This window comes from Cantharellus anzutake, assembly GCF_015039405.1.
Source record: "Cantharellus anzutake strain C23 chromosome Unknown EI90scaffold_4, whole genome shotgun sequence".
Classification (NCBI taxonomy): domain Eukaryota; kingdom Fungi; phylum Basidiomycota; class Agaricomycetes; order Cantharellales; family Hydnaceae; genus Cantharellus; species Cantharellus anzutake.
Window position 1 is genome coordinate 457,173 of NW_024066954.1, and position 16,541 is coordinate 473,713.

At 48.5% G+C, this 16,541-nt stretch overlaps 5 protein-coding genes and 2 non-coding genes across 7 annotated transcripts; 3 read left to right on the plus strand and 4 right to left on the minus strand.

The window, feature by feature from the left end:
* Positions 1 to 47: 47 nt before the first annotated feature.
* EI90DRAFT_t45 lies at positions 48 to 132 on the minus strand. Its single transcript has one exon. It is a non-coding gene; the product is annotated as a tRNA-Arg (tRNA).
* A 168-nt stretch (positions 133 to 300) lies between these two features.
* EI90DRAFT_t44 lies at positions 301 to 403 on the minus strand. The gene has a single exon. It is a non-coding gene; the product is annotated as a tRNA-Arg (tRNA).
* Positions 404 to 475: 72 nt separating this feature from the next.
* On the minus strand, positions 476 to 2,381 carry EI90DRAFT_2965559 (cystathionine gamma-synthase; the record flags this gene model as incomplete). Its single annotated transcript, XM_039055534.1, has 9 exons — positions 476 to 655; positions 714 to 758; positions 815 to 925; positions 978 to 1,280; positions 1,379 to 1,591; positions 1,690 to 1,797; positions 1,850 to 1,996; positions 2,051 to 2,190; positions 2,249 to 2,381. The coding sequence occupies 9 exons, from the start codon at positions 2,379 to 2,381 to the stop codon at positions 638 to 640; spliced, it is 1,218 nt and encodes a 405-aa protein (XP_038922199.1). The 3' UTR covers positions 476 to 637.
* Positions 2,382 to 2,811: 430 nt separating this feature from the next.
* Positions 2,812 to 4,952, plus strand: EI90DRAFT_1710612 (uncharacterized protein). Its single transcript, XM_039052052.1, has 4 exons — positions 2,812 to 3,481; positions 3,543 to 3,746; positions 3,841 to 3,894; positions 3,954 to 4,952. Exons 1-4 carry the CDS (start codon positions 3,124 to 3,126, stop codon positions 4,586 to 4,588), a joined length of 1,251 nt encoding a protein of 416 aa, XP_038922200.1. The 5' UTR covers positions 2,812 to 3,123; the 3' UTR covers positions 4,589 to 4,952.
* A 2,460-nt stretch (positions 4,953 to 7,412) lies between these two features.
* EI90DRAFT_1710542 (uncharacterized protein) lies at positions 7,413 to 8,372 on the minus strand. Its single transcript, XM_039052051.1, has one exon. It carries the CDS (start codon positions 8,236 to 8,238, stop codon positions 7,717 to 7,719), a length of 522 nt encoding a protein of 173 aa, XP_038922201.1. The 5' UTR covers positions 8,239 to 8,372; the 3' UTR covers positions 7,413 to 7,716.
* Positions 8,373 to 9,723: 1,351 nt separating this feature from the next.
* On the plus strand, positions 9,724 to 12,142 carry EI90DRAFT_3033306 (uncharacterized protein). Its single transcript, XM_039058449.1, has 9 exons — positions 9,724 to 9,973; positions 10,035 to 10,493; positions 10,551 to 10,634; positions 10,689 to 10,754; positions 10,815 to 10,923; positions 10,980 to 11,292; positions 11,363 to 11,652; positions 11,720 to 11,731; positions 11,779 to 12,142. The coding sequence occupies exons 2-9, from the start codon at positions 10,051 to 10,053 to the stop codon at positions 11,842 to 11,844; spliced, it is 1,383 nt and encodes a 460-aa protein (XP_038922202.1). The 5' UTR covers positions 9,724 to 9,973; positions 10,035 to 10,050; the 3' UTR covers positions 11,845 to 12,142.
* Positions 12,143 to 13,381: 1,239 nt separating this feature from the next.
* On the plus strand, positions 13,382 to 15,127 carry EI90DRAFT_3033311 (NAD(P)-binding protein). Its single transcript, XM_039058450.1, has 7 exons — positions 13,382 to 13,587; positions 13,650 to 13,752; positions 13,805 to 13,931; positions 13,980 to 14,473; positions 14,528 to 14,633; positions 14,689 to 14,760; positions 14,812 to 15,127. Exons 1-6 carry the CDS (start codon positions 13,515 to 13,517, stop codon positions 14,758 to 14,760), a joined length of 975 nt encoding a protein of 324 aa, XP_038922203.1. The 5' UTR covers positions 13,382 to 13,514; the 3' UTR covers positions 14,812 to 15,127.
* Positions 15,128 to 16,541: the final 1,414 nt, after the last annotated feature.

Sequence of the window (16,541 nt, forward strand, 5' to 3'; positions counted from 1 at the left end):
AAAGGCGAAAATTAATAAGGCAAAAAAGTAAAGAAAATATAGTGCCGAGCCCCGCCCAGGGATCGAACCTGGAATCTTTGCCTTTCTTTTCCAGAGTAGGAAAGCAACGCAGTACCATTATGCCAACGGGGCCAGCTGCCTTGTTTCCTCCTTCAAGATGCTTCACAGATTATTGGCAAAGTATAGGAGATTGGCTCCGGAAAGTGCGAAACTGTGCCGGAGTCATCTGGTAATCAAAACCACATGCACATCACTGGAACGAGAGAAAAAGACCCGATGCCGGACACAGAGTCATGAAAGAGGAATGCGCGGGACTCGAACCCGCAGCCTCGAGATAAAGATTCTCACGGTGTTGTCCGCGCCATCTTAGAAGTCTCGCGCGCTACCATTGCGCCAGCACTCCCGCCATTACTGCCTTGGGGCATTCATCAATCTATCAATGCTAATTAGGCGCCAGAAATTGAACGAACAAAGTCATCAATTCAGCAACAGCCCTTGGCGCTCTCAGGGGCAGCCTGAAGTCCAAGAATTACAACGACAGCAACTACCTGTAGACGGCGCTAATAGTATTGAGTATCGTTAGGCTGCGCCCGATAGATTTGCAATATATGTACACATCCCACTGTCCAGTGGCAAACTAAAGCTTTGACTCCCCCTACACGCAAAAGTGTTCAGCGTATCACAGAGGTGAACGAAGCACAAAGTCGATCCACCTTAAGGACTCTCCTGAATGCATCCCTAAAATCTGCTTTCAAGTCCTACAAGACAGTATGCTGAGAACAAGGCCCAGTTACGAATGAAACTGACCAGATACCTCAATGTCTTCGAGACCAACACTAATCCGAAGCAATTTGGGATCAGCACGACGGTCCATTACGTGACGTTGTTCGATGAGAGACTCGACGCCTCCGAGACTCGTGGCACTCTATTAAACTTCGTCTCAAAATGGGGACACAAAAAGGACATGAAATCCGTACCGTAACGAACGCCAAGGAGAGTGCAAGTGCCCTGGCGGCCTTTCCATCTTTAACAAGGATCGAAAACGTAGGTGAATGTCCACCCGTCATTTGCTTCTCTACGAAAACATCGTGTCGTTGAAAGCTACCGTGCCAAACTTTGGTGACAATTCCTCCTGGAACTCTATCCCATTCCGTTCCCACAGGCACTCTGGCGAGACGATCTAACCATTGTGCGAGTTGAGCTGCAGTTCTAGACTGCTTTAATACTCGAAGCTCCAAAGTGCGAAGAGACCGAAGGAGTAGGAAGGCTTCAAGAGACCCCTGGTAATAGCAAACGAAGCTGTAATTAGAAATTATGGCACTTTGGTAATTGGGGGGAATGAAAATAGACGGTCGCTCCAAAGTCAACATCAACTCACCATAACACTCCCGAGGAAAACCCGTTCTTTCCAAAGCTGGACGGCCGCCTCCTCTGATTTGACAACGAGAACACCACCCAACAAGTCTGAATGCCCTCCAAAGTACTTCGACGCACTATGCATGACCATGTCTGCTCCGAACTTGAATGGGTCCTGGAGAGGTGGAGGGGCAAAGGTCGCATCGATGACAAGGTGCGCAGAAGTTGCATGAGCCTGAACCACCAGTAGTCCATACACGAATAAGAAAAAAAAGATGGGGGAGGCCATGTGATCAGCAACTTTCGCACTCTACGTTGAAGGTAGTGGCGTACTTTGTCCGCAAAGTATTGAATGTCCTTCACCTCGCCGGTAGGGTTCACTGGCGTTTCAATCCACACCAGGTCGCCTTGAACATAGGGTTCATCAATGTCGATCACTTTCTGAAGGAAAGATGTTTGGTCAAGTCATTTCATGAAGTATGTCTGTGCTTACGAAATCCGGGTTAACTTTCTGATAAGTGGAAATCACCTCACGAACGCCAAAGTATCCATCCCGAAAAGCGACACGCTTAGGCTTATAGTAAATCAGTGCAGCGAATGCAGCCGAAAGGCCCGATCGGTATGTAGTCGCATAGCCACCCTTGAACAGAATGTCACTCCAACATCCAGGTAGAGCATCAAGGAATTATTATACACAAATGTTCCCGAGAACTTTCTCTACGCGGGTAAAGACCGGCTGAGTATACCGAGAATACACGTGGCATTCGGGATTGAGGGAATCAACATCTTTAAATTCTGGAGGCAGGTCGCCAGGAAACTCGCGCTGCTTGAACGCTAGGCAATGGAAAATGCTCAACAATAACGCTCGATCGAGAAAGAAATTTGCTCGCACTGGTTGACACGGAGATATCAGGTGCGACTGCACCATTCCCAGCGAATTTATGATCACCGTGCAATAAGCGGGTAGCGAAAGTGGCTTCAGCAAGCGCAGTTTCGGTGATTTTCTTCTTGGAGGTAGGAGCCATAGGGGAAACAACACTTAAGGGTGGGAGATCAAGGGCTAGATCACGATGTGTCCGGGCCGAGCCGGCGCGACTTAGCCGAATCCAGATGTCGACATTAGTGCCGTAATATTCGTGCATTGGGAGCGGACAGCCACCCAACCAACAAGACACATCGAAATTCCTTTGGATCTCCGCGTGTGCGAACTGGGCAGGAGCTGCCGGGAATTACGGGAAGGCGGGCAACCTCTGGACATAGAGTTGATTGCGCCGAGAGTGTGGCCAGACTCAATTTCTCGAGAAGTTGAGATGCCTCCACTCCATTCCAAGTTGTTTGCGAAAGAAGGCATAGGATTGATGCTCCAGGCCTCCGATTTGACCTTCTCTCGGATCCCAAAGCCGGGTGTGTTATCTGATTTCAAGAGGGAGAGGGCATAACATAGGCAGGGATTCCAGCCTCTATGACTTCGTGATATGGCATGACACAACAACAACGATGCGCGATCACATGGCCTTTAGTCTTTCACATGACAACCGATTGGATTCACCCCAGCACTACTTGCTCTGCTTTATTTCATCCTAATAGGATATTGGACTTTGGATTCGCTGTCATCCCTCTAGGTTACTATCTCCTGCCTTTTTTTCTTGGCTGTCCATGCTCCCTGGCCGGGAAGAGTCTAAACCCACACAGCTCTACGTCCCTTGATACACTTCGTGAATAACAAAGACCCTTTGAAGCCTCAGACGATCAGGAGACTCTTCAGTGATGGCTTCACACAGCAACACTGGTGCAAACAGCCCTAAAAGTCATCGCCATAACCCTTCCACTTCATCTGCTGTATCGTTTCCTCCAGCTTTGTCCCAGCCGGGCGGTGGTGGTGGGACCCATATGAGCCAATCTGCCATACCCTTCCCTACGCGCTACGATAGCGTTGCTACATCCTCTGACATGGTGCACCATCGAAATGCTAGCATGCTGTCTTTCCCTGGAACTGGGCGATTATCTATCAATCGTGCAAGCGCGTTGGAATTGCACGACCTTATATACGGTAGTTCTATTCTACGAGATGGCCCTTCTGGGGACGCTCGAGCCACCATTGAGAGACTATATGAAAGGGATGCTGGTACGCCGCCTGTTGTACACCCTGCCCCATAGCCTGGATACCGATAAATCCTCTTAAAAAGTCTATTCAAACCCCTTATTGACGGCGAGCAGTGGAGATGTGATCAAGGATATCCATTCTCTCGTGCACGCCTTCACGGCTTTCTCACTTCCAACACCCTTGTCATTATTCAAGCGTATGCTCCGCAGCAAAGCCGAGACCGAATGGCTCAATATTGCAAGGGTTTGGAGCGAAGTCGGTGATGTAATGGAGAGCGACGTATATGGCGAGTACTACCCCTGACCCCGCTTTACCAAACGTGTGTTGCTGAACGTTCCTGCCATTTCGCTCCATGTGATATCCTGTTCTTGTATAAACAGATGGTCATCGTAAAGTGATCATTGAGCACACCGTATATTTGTTATTCTTCCCCGGTAAACCCAACTTGATATCCGGCTCTCAGCACAGTGAAAACTCATTCATCTTTTCGCAGATATCTTCGCTCCTGATTCTGCACCCACTCAATCCGACCTCCTTCGCTTCAGCAGTACATCTTCCACTATCTCAAGTTCCACAACTACACCCGGTGACACCACACCCACATCATTCCGTAATCTTTCCCTCTATTCACATCCTAGTCAACATCATCTTCATCATACTCCACAAAAGCAAACAATTTCTTCCACAGCTCGTGCACTCCTCTCACTTTGTAGGCGCGTGACTCTCCCGGTTCACACCCGATTGATGTTCAATGAATCCGGACGGGTGGTTCATCATCAGGATGTTTGGGATGTGAAAGATGTAGTGAGGATGATACCCGGAATGAGCGTCATGCAGTGGGCTGGGTCAAGGTTACTCGCGGGCGCCCTTAGCAGAGGGTATGGGTTATATGAAACCATCGTGACAGTAGCTGGTGACAACGGAAATGGGTCAAAGCGAGTTTCGGGTGAAGTGGAGGATGAGGAGAAATTGGGCTTGTTGGAGGCGAGAGCGACTGATGAAAGCGCGACTCCATCGGCGGGTAATGCTTTAGGATTGAACCTAAGTGATGCGAGTGAGAGAGCAGCGAATATTCAGTCGGGAAGGATGAGAGCGCCCGACATTGACGTCTCGGCGCCGAGTCCTTAGATTTTGTAGGGCTATTACCTTTGATAACAGACATTTTCCCTCCGTGTGGCGCAAGGTAGGATGTATGTAATGCAGACAAGCGGACATACCGTTACACCTTAGTATGCCCTATGTATAACTCCAAGACGATACTTGTGTCCAACTGCAAAGCCGAAACAGCCTACAGTGAAGGTGATCGACCAGGAACCCTTGGGCCGTGCGCCGCTTCGTCCAATAATGATATCCTATCTTACTGAGCCCTAACGATGGTACAGATACAATGAATATTGTGGAAACGGGGGAAGGGAACAGTGGGATTTCAAGTGTACTGCTACATAAGGAAAAGTTGTCAGGGGCCAGGGGCTGAGGATAACCCCGAGATATCCATCGTCGTCACCAAACTAGATGAAACTTGCCGCCCATATATGGGAAGTAAGTCAAGTGTGGCTAGAGAGAATGTAGTTGCTCAGGGGAAGACAAGAGGGTAGGCCATCATGGATTTGCGTTCCCCGCTCCCAACCGGAAACCCAATGGGTTGTTATCGTGCCTGAGACGTTTCCAAGTAGGTTGCGCTTCGGAGGTCAGCTCCAGGTCTTGATAAGAAGGTTACTGCGCTGGTCTGGGAGTCCAACATTGAGGTTTGGACATGTCAACGCCGTGTAGTCCTAATTTTGTTGGCTGACGACACTAAGAGACCCAGATTGGCGTCTTCGACTTCAGCATGCGGGAGACGATAGGATGATCAATTCTATGCCGAAGTGCAGTCTATTCGCTGCTCATCCGCCAAGGAACCAAAAAGGGAAGTTCTGTATTCCAGAGGAAAAATGGTCTCGAGTGCTGTTCCCCTTTCTTTGTGAAAGGGGTCCCTACGGATGAGATGCAATTTCCAGAAAAGCATCCTGGGAGTACCCCTTGATTCCCACACATCGGGCATGGTTACTAACCCTCGGGAAAACAACTGCGACATTGGGATTAATATTGTGCAAAAAATGTCGCCAAGCTCCATCGAAATTACTATTACGTAACTAAGGGCGCTGTCGGCACGTGTTAGCCTGTCTGTGGCGGCTAGTACTAGTGTGGCCTTGCCGTTCTTCACTTCGATATTCTGTCATACCACGCCCGGATTGCACGTTTCCTGTGGGATTCGAACTCACCGGGTACAAATAACTTAACTCCACTCCAATTACAAACTCTGAAGGCTGGTAATCCCCGTGTATGTGTAATTCTGGATACTAGGCAGGATCCCAGCAGTAGATCTGGATACTTAGTTTTCAGGTAGGAAGGTAGGCCGCTTCTGAGAGTGCCCAGGGCAGGGGTCGTTGGAATAAACAAAGAAACAAAACAAAAATTAGCCCGATCTGAATGTACCCGTCCTCCTTCATCTACGTAGTAACCAGATCATGCTCCATTGGCGAGTCACCATTTACAGGTGTTCGTATATTGTGTTTCTGGTAGGTTGGTAACTTGCGTAGTGGATCCATGCTGTTCTTGCAATGCAAGACGCTACATAACACGATCCACCGCCGGTCCAATTTTCCATTCCCCCTTCCCGCATATCCAAATATCTCTAAACTCATCTAGCAATTCCCGCGTCTCTCTGCTTGTATAATACTAATAACAATTACAAAGTCATCTCCAGACAGGCTATTTTCGCTTTATCAACTTCAGGACGTTTCTGTGCATTATTGATTTGGGCATATGAGCCTTTGTGGATGAGAAACATCGGGTCACCTCTGTCCTTATCCGGCAACAAGCAACAGCGTCCAAATTAAAAGTGTGATGGGAACGGACGTGTCGGCCCTAATCAGTTGTACTATAATGGCCCGTTGGATAAGTGGCAAAGATTTACTTTTGGCCGAATCATTGTCCCACGAAACAAACTAGGAATCGGCGGAGAACATTGGTTGGGAGTTGGCTTCTGCTGCCTCCGGCATAGCATAACACGCCGCCGTCTCTCCCGCTCCTGAGCGGATCACTTGCACCACTACCCAATCTACACGTAAGCTTGATGACCTGCGGCGGCGAATAAAGATTAGTATGCCATTTGCCACTTTCTGGAGTTCACTTCACCTCTGTAAGACTTCGACAAGCCCCAGATGTTGCGTATTTAACGGCCCGCCCACTCTAATCCTTCCAGTCAGCATGCAATAAAAAGACAGTCTGATTTGGGCAACCGCCGAAGCGCGTAATGCTTGGGGGCCATGCCTCATGATAGTTAGGATGGAAAGGGATGATAGTGTGGCTGGAAGATGAGTAGACCCTTAGGCCGTCAACTGAGGGTGGAAGTCGTAGCAAGGTTGGAATTGGTGACTCAGACGATTGTCGTGAAATAAATGTTCCAACGCAATCACCAATCCTCGCAGCTGGTCATCGAACGAGAATTCGAGCACTACCAAGCGGATCGAAAGATACGAGAAACCCACGACGCGTCGAGGAACACAATATCAACAAACCATCGACGAGGAGTCTGGACTACAGGGAGTTCAACGTGGTTGAGAGGGGTCAGGGGGGAGTTGTTGGGGGGAATCTCTCTTACCTGATTCGCGTAGTGCTTTCAAGCACACAAGAGATCCAGGTGAGAGAGCACGGCCACTTTTCGACAAAAACTGCAAGAATTGTGCCTGAAACCTCAGATCACTTACACTGCGGGTTCAAACAAAGCGGAAATGCTTATGCAGCACAGTGGCAACTCATGAACCCATACTCGCCGTCCTCTTTCCGACAAATAGCAGTAAGGGAAGCCCGAGAATCTGCTGAACATGTACTGCTGCTTTGTATTCTAGGATTACAGCACGAAAATTTTGCATCCACAAGAAGGATGCTCTGCCCATCTATCACTATTCCTGACTATTCCCGTTATCGCAATGTTCACAAAGGCCCATGAAGTTGGGACCAAACCCTTGGAAAGATAATGACTTTATAAAGCACACGCCACAGATACTAAACTAGATGATCCGGTGCCGCATGGGAGATGACAGATGCACGCCGATCAAATCCAAGGCGGAAAAGTCCTTTCGGGAACTCCCTTCGCCGCGTCCTTCTCAGAAGATGGCCATGTCAAATTTGAACACAGATCGAGTGTAAACATTGGAATACAATTGAGTGGTTATTGCCGCGCGAACAATTAATACTGTAGTAAAACGGGTAACTCAGCAGAGCAAACCGTAGTCGTTCAATAATGCGGCGTTCGGCAAGAGAACTTCGATACCAGCAGTAAGTGTCATTTCGAATTTCGAAACTAGTAAGAGTGCGGCACGATCAAAAGACCCCGCGTATAGCACAGGCCGGTGAAGAAAGACTTTGGCGCCAGTTAAGCTCGAATACGCCACCCATGAACGAAGTTGGAACGGAGAACTGTCATTGGACTTCAATTCAATTGGAATTTGCCGAACATGTGACACTGAAATTTGGTTTTTCGTCAACGTTTCGTTCAATTGCAGGCCTCTTGCACACCACGGGCGTGCTCGAGCAGAGAAATCACAGGATTCCCAAGAGTCGTGCACACCCTCAAGATAAATTGTCTTGACATTAAAGGTCGAATAAACGCGCCCCTTTTCTTTTTGACCAATTTGCTCAATCGTTGTGACGGTGTGCGGCCGCGATCCCCTCCCGGGTTTCTCGCCTCTGGGGTCACTCGTGAAACTGCCCAGGGACCAAATAATGAGGCTCATGGGAGGATATTAGGAAATGCAATAAAACACAAACGGAATCGTTCAGGAAGTTAGAGACCGAGTGTTTCCTCAAATTCACAATCATCCGCAAGATATTTCGGGCCATCAGGTTGATGATGCAACAGCAAGCACTCGCTGATTAACGAATACCCAACATTTGGGATAATTTTTGCCAGCATACAATCTACGATTTCATGATCTCCGGCTCATCATTGTGGGTCGATCTTTAACGGACAACGAGATCCCCATAAACCGAATCGAAGCCATCATGCAGTTGCGGAGTCTCGCCATTCCTGCTATTTTTCTGGGAACATCAACAATTCTCCCAGGTGCTTTAACGGAATCGGTCATCTCCGTCGAGGCCGCGCGATACTTCATCTCATCGCTCCCGAGGCTAGTTGCATCACTGTTAGATAGCGGGTAATCGTTCATGCAGTACGAGATGTGAGGATTTCCATAGCCCGCGTTTACATGATGAAAAAAAACATTGATGATACACACTGACACATGCTAATAGAACCTCACGTTACATTGCGGAGGATACCCAGGAAAGACTGGGGTGAGATATGGCTGTATCAACGAACGATTCCTTGTGTATTAGGCAAATGATGGCTGAGATGCTGCTGATTGAGGGATTATTCACTTGAAAGGGGCTCAGCCCGCTAAACTTTGGAGAATTGCGCAAAAAATGCTTTCAAGTCATTCCATCTTCCACTCAGGATGTTTCCCCCACTTCCACGGCATTCGCACCTTGTGTGTGGCTTACCATTTGAAGATGTGAAGCTAAAGATCCGTCGGGTCCAGTTTGGATTCGCATCACATCAGGCAGTATCGTTGTCTCGACGAGAGGTGTGCGAGCCCTTTATCCAAGTCATCGACTGGGACACCGAATGCCTTCTACTTCCCTCTGCAATGAAAGGATGTCGCTGGACGAAATGAGTCCCACGACATTTGCATTTTTCCGATTTCATAAACCTACTCCTAAGTATATATACAGACCAACACAAAATGATCCAAAGAGGCTCACGGCTTCAGCACGCCAAACGCGCTTGACAGCTGTCACCGGGAACGGGAGAACTGGGGAACATGTGAGGCTGTGCAGTGGCTGCTCGTTACATAATCTCGCTGCGTCACGATCTCGGTCTTCATTTTCACCGGTGACGAAGTGAATTCCCTCAGAGGAAGGTTAAGCCCTTTCTGCAGCCATCCGATTTCTCAGCCAGCATCGCCTGGCTCGGTATAATACACCCAGATCGTATATTAGCATCTGCTGGGTTGCTGGGGCTCCAACCTCCGGCCATCCAAGGAAAAAAGTGCTCATGGAGTCGGCTTCTCTCACTGAGGCCCATATTCCCCCCGTATCATACCTGGAAAGTGCTACCAAGAAGCCGTCCGGAGAACAGCCCCGATCTAGATCACCTGCAGCTGCGTTTTATGAACATGCAACTAAGTCCCTAAATTCCTTTCACAATATGATAGTGCTTGCGAATGCGGAGGATGGATGGGGAGATCCTTCCAAATCTATTTGGAGGGAGGTTGGCCAGCCACCTACTCCTCTCAATAGTCTCCAAGCATGTCTCGAGCATGCGAGCAGTGGTGCAATTCGTGGGCTCTTCATACAATATCCCAACTTTCACGAAGCTAATTCACCCCCAGGCTCTCTCATCCTCGCCGGAGGTATCCGCGCAGGCGTTAATGCTATACTCCTTGTCCTCAGAATTCCTCGCTCGCCGCGGTAATGAATCACCGTTGATCTGGAAAATCTTCTGCAGCTATACTGACACGCATCATAATAGGAAGTTACGCTTTCGAATGATACTTTACGCCATTTTTGGTGCTTCTACTCTCCGTTTTGGGGCGATGCTTGGGTCTTTCACATTCATTTATAAATTTGTCCTAAACAGTCTCCCTCTCCTTCCAATGGATGCCCAGCTTGCAATTGCCCAGTTTTTCTCATCTAGGGATCTGAGCGAGGCCTTCTATTCAAAGTCTTATGGAGACTCGCCCTTGGATAGTGGTTACGAACTTGGCATACCCTTGCACAAACCAAGATCGAGACTCGAGAGACTGAAAGCTGAGACGATTGCCGAGGAACCCAGGAAGAAAACCTCGCTAAGCTTGACCGGGAAGTTCAATTATTCGAGAATACATGTCGCAAGATGGCATGCGTTCGCAGCGGGTGCTTTTGCTGGATTTAGCGTTCTGTTCCAGAAGGGAGAACAAAGGACAATGGTTGCTCAGCAGATGTTCGTTAGGTGTGCAACGTTATAAGGCTAAGAATCTCTGCTTCCCCTGAAGGTCTTTCGTGACAGAGGGTTGCAAGGTTCCTGGAATGCTTGGAGCCCAAGATGGGGAATACATGTGCCTTACGGGACCTTTGTTGTCTTTGGTCTATGGTAAGTGCCCACTGTACCATAGATATCAAAGGCCGACGAGCTACATTACTCTAGTTGCGGTCAGATCATGTACTCTTTCTTGCTTCGACCCGATGCCATTCCCGAGTCATACAACCGATGGTTTGTTTGCTAGCCTTCGACGAAGTGGACAGTGACTGACTTGTCGTGCGTATCTCAAAGGATTCTGAGGGCATCGATGGCCAAACCGGAAAGTTTCCCCATTAATCGCTCAGCATATCGAAAAGGCACATTCCCTATCGATGCGATGGAAAAGTTGATGAAACGTCCGGTGGGTTGTCCCTTCGTTTAGGTCGGTATGATAGAGATCAGTAACACTGCCCGAAGGACAACACTGCGTATAACTTGTCTGTCATGCAATCCATGGTAGAGAGAGCTAAACAGGGGGATTTCTCTAACGTACGCATCACATGCGAGACTATACATCCTTGGATTGATAGCTGTCTCTACGTGGAAGTGGATCGGTTCATCAAAGTCTTTTCCTGGATGTTTCCAGTTTACGGTGCTCTGCATTTCATTCCAATGCTCCTCTTTAGAAGAAAAATGTTCATGAGAGAACCCCTCCTCATGTTATTGAAAAGCTTCAAGGGAACAGTGAGAAGCTCAACGTTCCTATCCGTTTTCGTCTTCATCTTTCAGTGTGCGTGGTTGCGGGTTTCTATTTCCCCGATCACAGCCGGCAATTCCATTAACTGTTATGCTATCCTCAGCACTTCTATGCATCAGAATTCAAGCGTATCAGTCGAAGTGGGCTCAGCAACTGATGAGCCGGAAATTCCGTGACGCGCTATTTATGTCTCGCATATCTTGGTGGCTCTCAGGCTCCATGTGCGGTCTTGCTTTATTGGTTGAGGAGAAGCGGCGTCGCGCGGAACTTACCATGTATGTCCTTCCACGAAGCCTGGAGAGCGCATGGAGTATGCTCAGGGGAAAGGGATGGTTGCCGATCATACCTGGCGGAGAAAGTTTGCTTTGTTCTCTTGGAATGGGGATGATGATGGTGGGTTCGTTGCCATACCAAACCCACACCGCTGATAACATCGGACCATTGGTACGACTCACAACAGAGCACTTATCAAGTAGGTATCCATTGACCCCCTTTGTGTTTCATACTAAGTTTTCGCAGTGCGATCCAGAACACCTCTCGGGACTTATTCGTCGAGTATTGTATCAATTCATAGGGCCAAACTAATTCCCAGTCCTCGTTTCTTATGGGATTTACTTATGCGTGTTCTACTCGGATGGGATGTATTATGGACGCAGTGAGCATTAATTGATGCGAGCAAAGGATAGCGGCAAGGAACAGGCTCTGACTTGATACCTAGAGGATGCAGAGCATTCTTCGCGATGGTCCAGTGGTGTGTGATACAGGCTTTTGTATTCAATCTGCATTCTTAGACTTTGCTAATTGGGAGCTCCGGTTTTATTGGTATCGAGGAAGTCCCTTGTTTATTTTGCGACACTCAATTGGGCATATACAGACATTCGGTAGCAACCGCAACCGCGCTAAGTGCGTGGGTTTATCTGTCTCACTGTACAGCGGATAGTTCCTCTCCCGTGTGACCCTTCCCTGCTTAGCCTTCCATTGACCAAGCTTTCGATCGAACAAACGACGGTGACCGATTTCTACTTCCCTATAGCAGTATTTGGACATGGGACCGCTGAGATATGACCGCTGCATTTTCCACTCTGCCCGGGACCCTTTCAACGATTGCAAATTGTAGCACAGGCGGACAGTCTTTTTTTGGCGAGGAGCACCTCCACTCCTGGCTATCTAGAGAGAATGCCGGCATTCATGACTCGCCGAACTGCAATCAAGGTGACCCTGTCCGCCCAGCTGTGTACTCATGGGAGTGACGAATTAGGACCTTGACATCGATGGTATAGTCGGTCTGAGTCAATCACGCACGCTGCTGGCTTGCCAGCCATCGGCCAATTGCTGTTGCACTTGAGCGCGGCGTTAGCCGATTATGTAAATTCGATCGTCAGGCTGCAATATTATAGGAAGATCGAATTCCTGTTGCAGTCAATGCAAATCTTTGACCTTCGAAATGATGTTGTTCGGCTTTGTGGCCGCTGCATTGGCCTTCATACTTGCATAATCTCGACCAATCATGCGCGGCGCCCACCTAGGCAATGAGCAGTTGACAAATCCACCCGATCCTACGATTTGAAAACTGGCCCCGGGCACATCCCACCGCTCTGAGAATGATGAGGGTCCAGGATGGAGGTCCAACTACATGGAAACCTCCCAACACCCGCGACCTGCACCATCCGCAAAATCCCCTTGGGAATGAGTGAGATACCATGTACACTTCGCCTATCACGCACCGCCTACCGCATGCCCCGGTCAATCTTTCTCATTCATGCCGAAAATCGCGCACAGATCCAGCTATTCTATAGATTGTTTCTCTCATCGACCGAATGCTGCTGAGCTCACATGTTTCTCTTTCTTTTTCCTCTCCTACATGACACCCCCTGACACCACAAACCCAACGATTACATGTTAGCCTTTTTCATTTTCTGTCTTGATGGTTTCTATAGATTGTAGGGGTGGCCGCACATGTTGCGTCGTCACGCGACCGCGGGGTAACTTGAAGACAGAGTAACAACAACAACAACAGCGTGTGAATGAAATGACGTTGGACTTCCCAACGAATCGGCCGAGCAGTCGATCATTTTGTGAGCCGCTGTTTTTTCAGATGCTCAGGTCTGTCTAGTTTCTGCCGCTAAAATCATGTCGCACTGGTTGGGGTGTGTGAATCTTACCACCAACCTGCGAATTCATTTCTTGCGGGAACTTGCGTTTGCACAAATGATGACCCAATATGGCAAGAACGTGTCAGCCTCCATTCACACCTCATGTCCTTCGGTCTCAGAACCACAGGCGCCGAAGCTGCCCTCAAATTACAGGACCACATAAGGGGAAAGAATGGTGGGTTATTACATGGCTAATTGTGCCAATGGTCAGTTGACAGGGCTCTCGATTTCCCGTAGTCTTGATCACGGGTGTCACGCAAGGAGGTTTAGGGGGGGAAACTGCTCGTGTATTATCCCCATATGTGAACCTTCTTATTCTTGTGGGAAGAAACCCTGATAAGCGTGTGGGACCTAACTCACTCGCTGCCAAACCGCTAACACTCTACGGTTAGGCTGCAGGAAACTTTGCAAGTGATAAAGGGAGAAACCCCATCAGTAAACGTTCAAACAGTGTCAATCGATCTCAGTTCTCTTCAGTCTATCCGAAGAGGGGCACTTGAGATTGCGCATCCCATACATGTATGGTTCCTGTTTCTGGGAAAGGGACTGATTCTCATTCTTCCACAGGTGTTGATTAACAACGCTGCAATCGTTCCGACTACCGAGTTAACCCGCACGAAGGACGGGTTCGAGAGCCAATTTGGAACAAATCATCTTGGCCATTTCTACCTTACATCCCTTCTTTTGCCACGTATCCTATCAGCAGTATCAGCATCCTATTCACCGCGTGTTGTAAACGTGTCAAGTGCCGCCATTCATGATCCCAGAGTGGGGTCGAATATCCGACTGGATGACCCCAACTACATATTACGACCAGAGGAATATCAAAGAATGATATCATATAGCGTGAGCAAAGTGGCGAACACTTTGCACGCTCGCGAGATTGCAAAACGGTACAAAAGCGATGGTATACTGGCATTCTCGCTGCATCCAGGGGGTGTTTGGACGAATCTCGTTAATAACTCCCCGGTGGATCTACGACAGGAGCTCGGGTTGATTGACGAAAATGGAAAGGTACTGCAGCCTGAGAGATTCAAATCAATTGCAGAAGGGACATCTACGTGAGCTTCCGCTTTCTCACGAATACCTTCACAGTTAGCTCTAATGAATGGCAGTCACATTGTGGCTGCTTTTGATCCCTTAATCAAGGAATACAGCGGAGCGTACCTTTGTGACTGCCGCGTCACAGCTTGGAACGACCTCCCGGCATGTTTGAATGAAGTATGTCTTTCTCGGTAACGATTCGCAGGTGCAATGGGTCTTACCGGCGGCGCAGGACAATGCATTGAAGCTTTGGATGCTGAGCGAGGAGCTCACTTCAAAGGGATCAATAGAGATAGACGCATGAGTAAGCACTTGCTAATCCATTCATTCACAAGCTTATACTTTAGCACTCTAGGCCCAAATCTTTGGCGAAGTGAGCAAGAACAGGCCTATCGAACGATCGTGTGAAATTTCAATCAACCAATGTACATGTTCATGTATCCATTTAGAACTGAGAACACCTTGGTACCTTTTTTGGTCCATATATTCACTTTGTTTTGCCAATATAACTAACCTGCCCGGGGTACACCGATCCCGTCCAGCCGGTGGCGGACGTATCTGTGTGCCACAAAATCCATTCTTGCGAGGCTGGGCCAGTCGGTAATCTCTTGCTTGGTGCTTTTTTCGGTCACTTCCTCGTGGTTTGTCCCACCGGGAATCATATATGCTGGTGACGCACTTCCTGCTTCTGGACGGTTGGCCCGTCGCTGGCCTCTCTAAACTTGCCCGCTGAAGCTTCCGCAAATCCAATATGTCCCAACTGAGAATTAAAAAGATGTTCTAGGCAAAACATCCCTTCTCAAAGTCAGGGATATACTAACTTCAACGTGTGGATGGGATTCACAGAATGGGGAATGCAGCGCGGCATCTTGATGGCAGTGCTACAAACGGCAGGTGTGGAGTATCAAACTACCACGATCTCGGACGAGCTAATGATAGTAGACTCCCTTACCCTCTCATCACGATTTCGCATCCAAGACTAAATTAGAACTGGAGGGGAGAAAGATATTATCCAACGCGCAACGTGTCGCATTTCTCACGATGAACAGTTTTGGGGTAGGGCTTCAAATACTTGGGTAAACCTACATTCTGAGGCTATATTTGGTCCCGTAGTATCCGGTGAGTGATAGTTTTTGGGCCGAAAATAGCCTGTGGGCCCTTACCCCCTCCTGGGTTGTCAGTTTCGTTTCCAATGGAACTTTGCTCAAGTACGTGGTGGGAAATTGCGCGTTGGCCGGTGGTCTGTTGCCATCAATATGCCCGCGACGCGACAATCTGCGCAATGGTTACGACTTCCGTTCGCGTTCGAATCTGCTAGGAAGGTGAAAAGGACTGCATCTCGGACCGAGGGGGCCAGTCATAAGTATAGGAAACAGCAGAGCTTCAAGTTGAGTTCCTCCGAAGGGCGCGTACGAACTTGGCCTATGATGCTCAAAGTTCGAATAACAACGGCTACAGATAATTGATCACTCCAGTGAATGGTGCGAGCTTTTTCCAGTGTGCTGACGCTTGTGGATAGTGGGTTGCGGCCTCCCTGGAAGGCTACTCCCCTGGGACGAGCAAACTTTTCGGACGTCTCATTCTTGTTGGCAGGTCTGAAAGTTGGTGTTCCAGGCTAAACACAAATAGCAATTTCTGAAGACCTGCAGGTGAAATAAAAGGATCGACGATGAGGATAGCACGGCTGAGAAGTTTTATTCCCTTCATTTGTTTTGCGAACTTGCTTGTTAGTTTGGCAATAAGAAATCCACTGGGTTATTACAAGCGGGAATATGAAGCACGGAGGACAGACTTGCAGCGTGGGGAACACGCATCTTAAGAAGGTAGAAATCGACTACCTGCCAAAGGTGGGTCCCGGGGGTGTTCATAACCGGGCCAACAATCCTGGATGCAGAAGGAATCGTTAATTCCATCACTGTTAGTACCGGAAACACCTGCCAATTGGATCGAGTCGACTGTTGGTTCCCGTGATAACGCTGTGCGATTGCCTACCCTACACATACAAAGTCGGAAGAAAGAAAGATGGTGTGGAACAGAGCTTACTCCAAGTCGCAGCATTTTCCGGCCAGTAAGATGCAGACCACA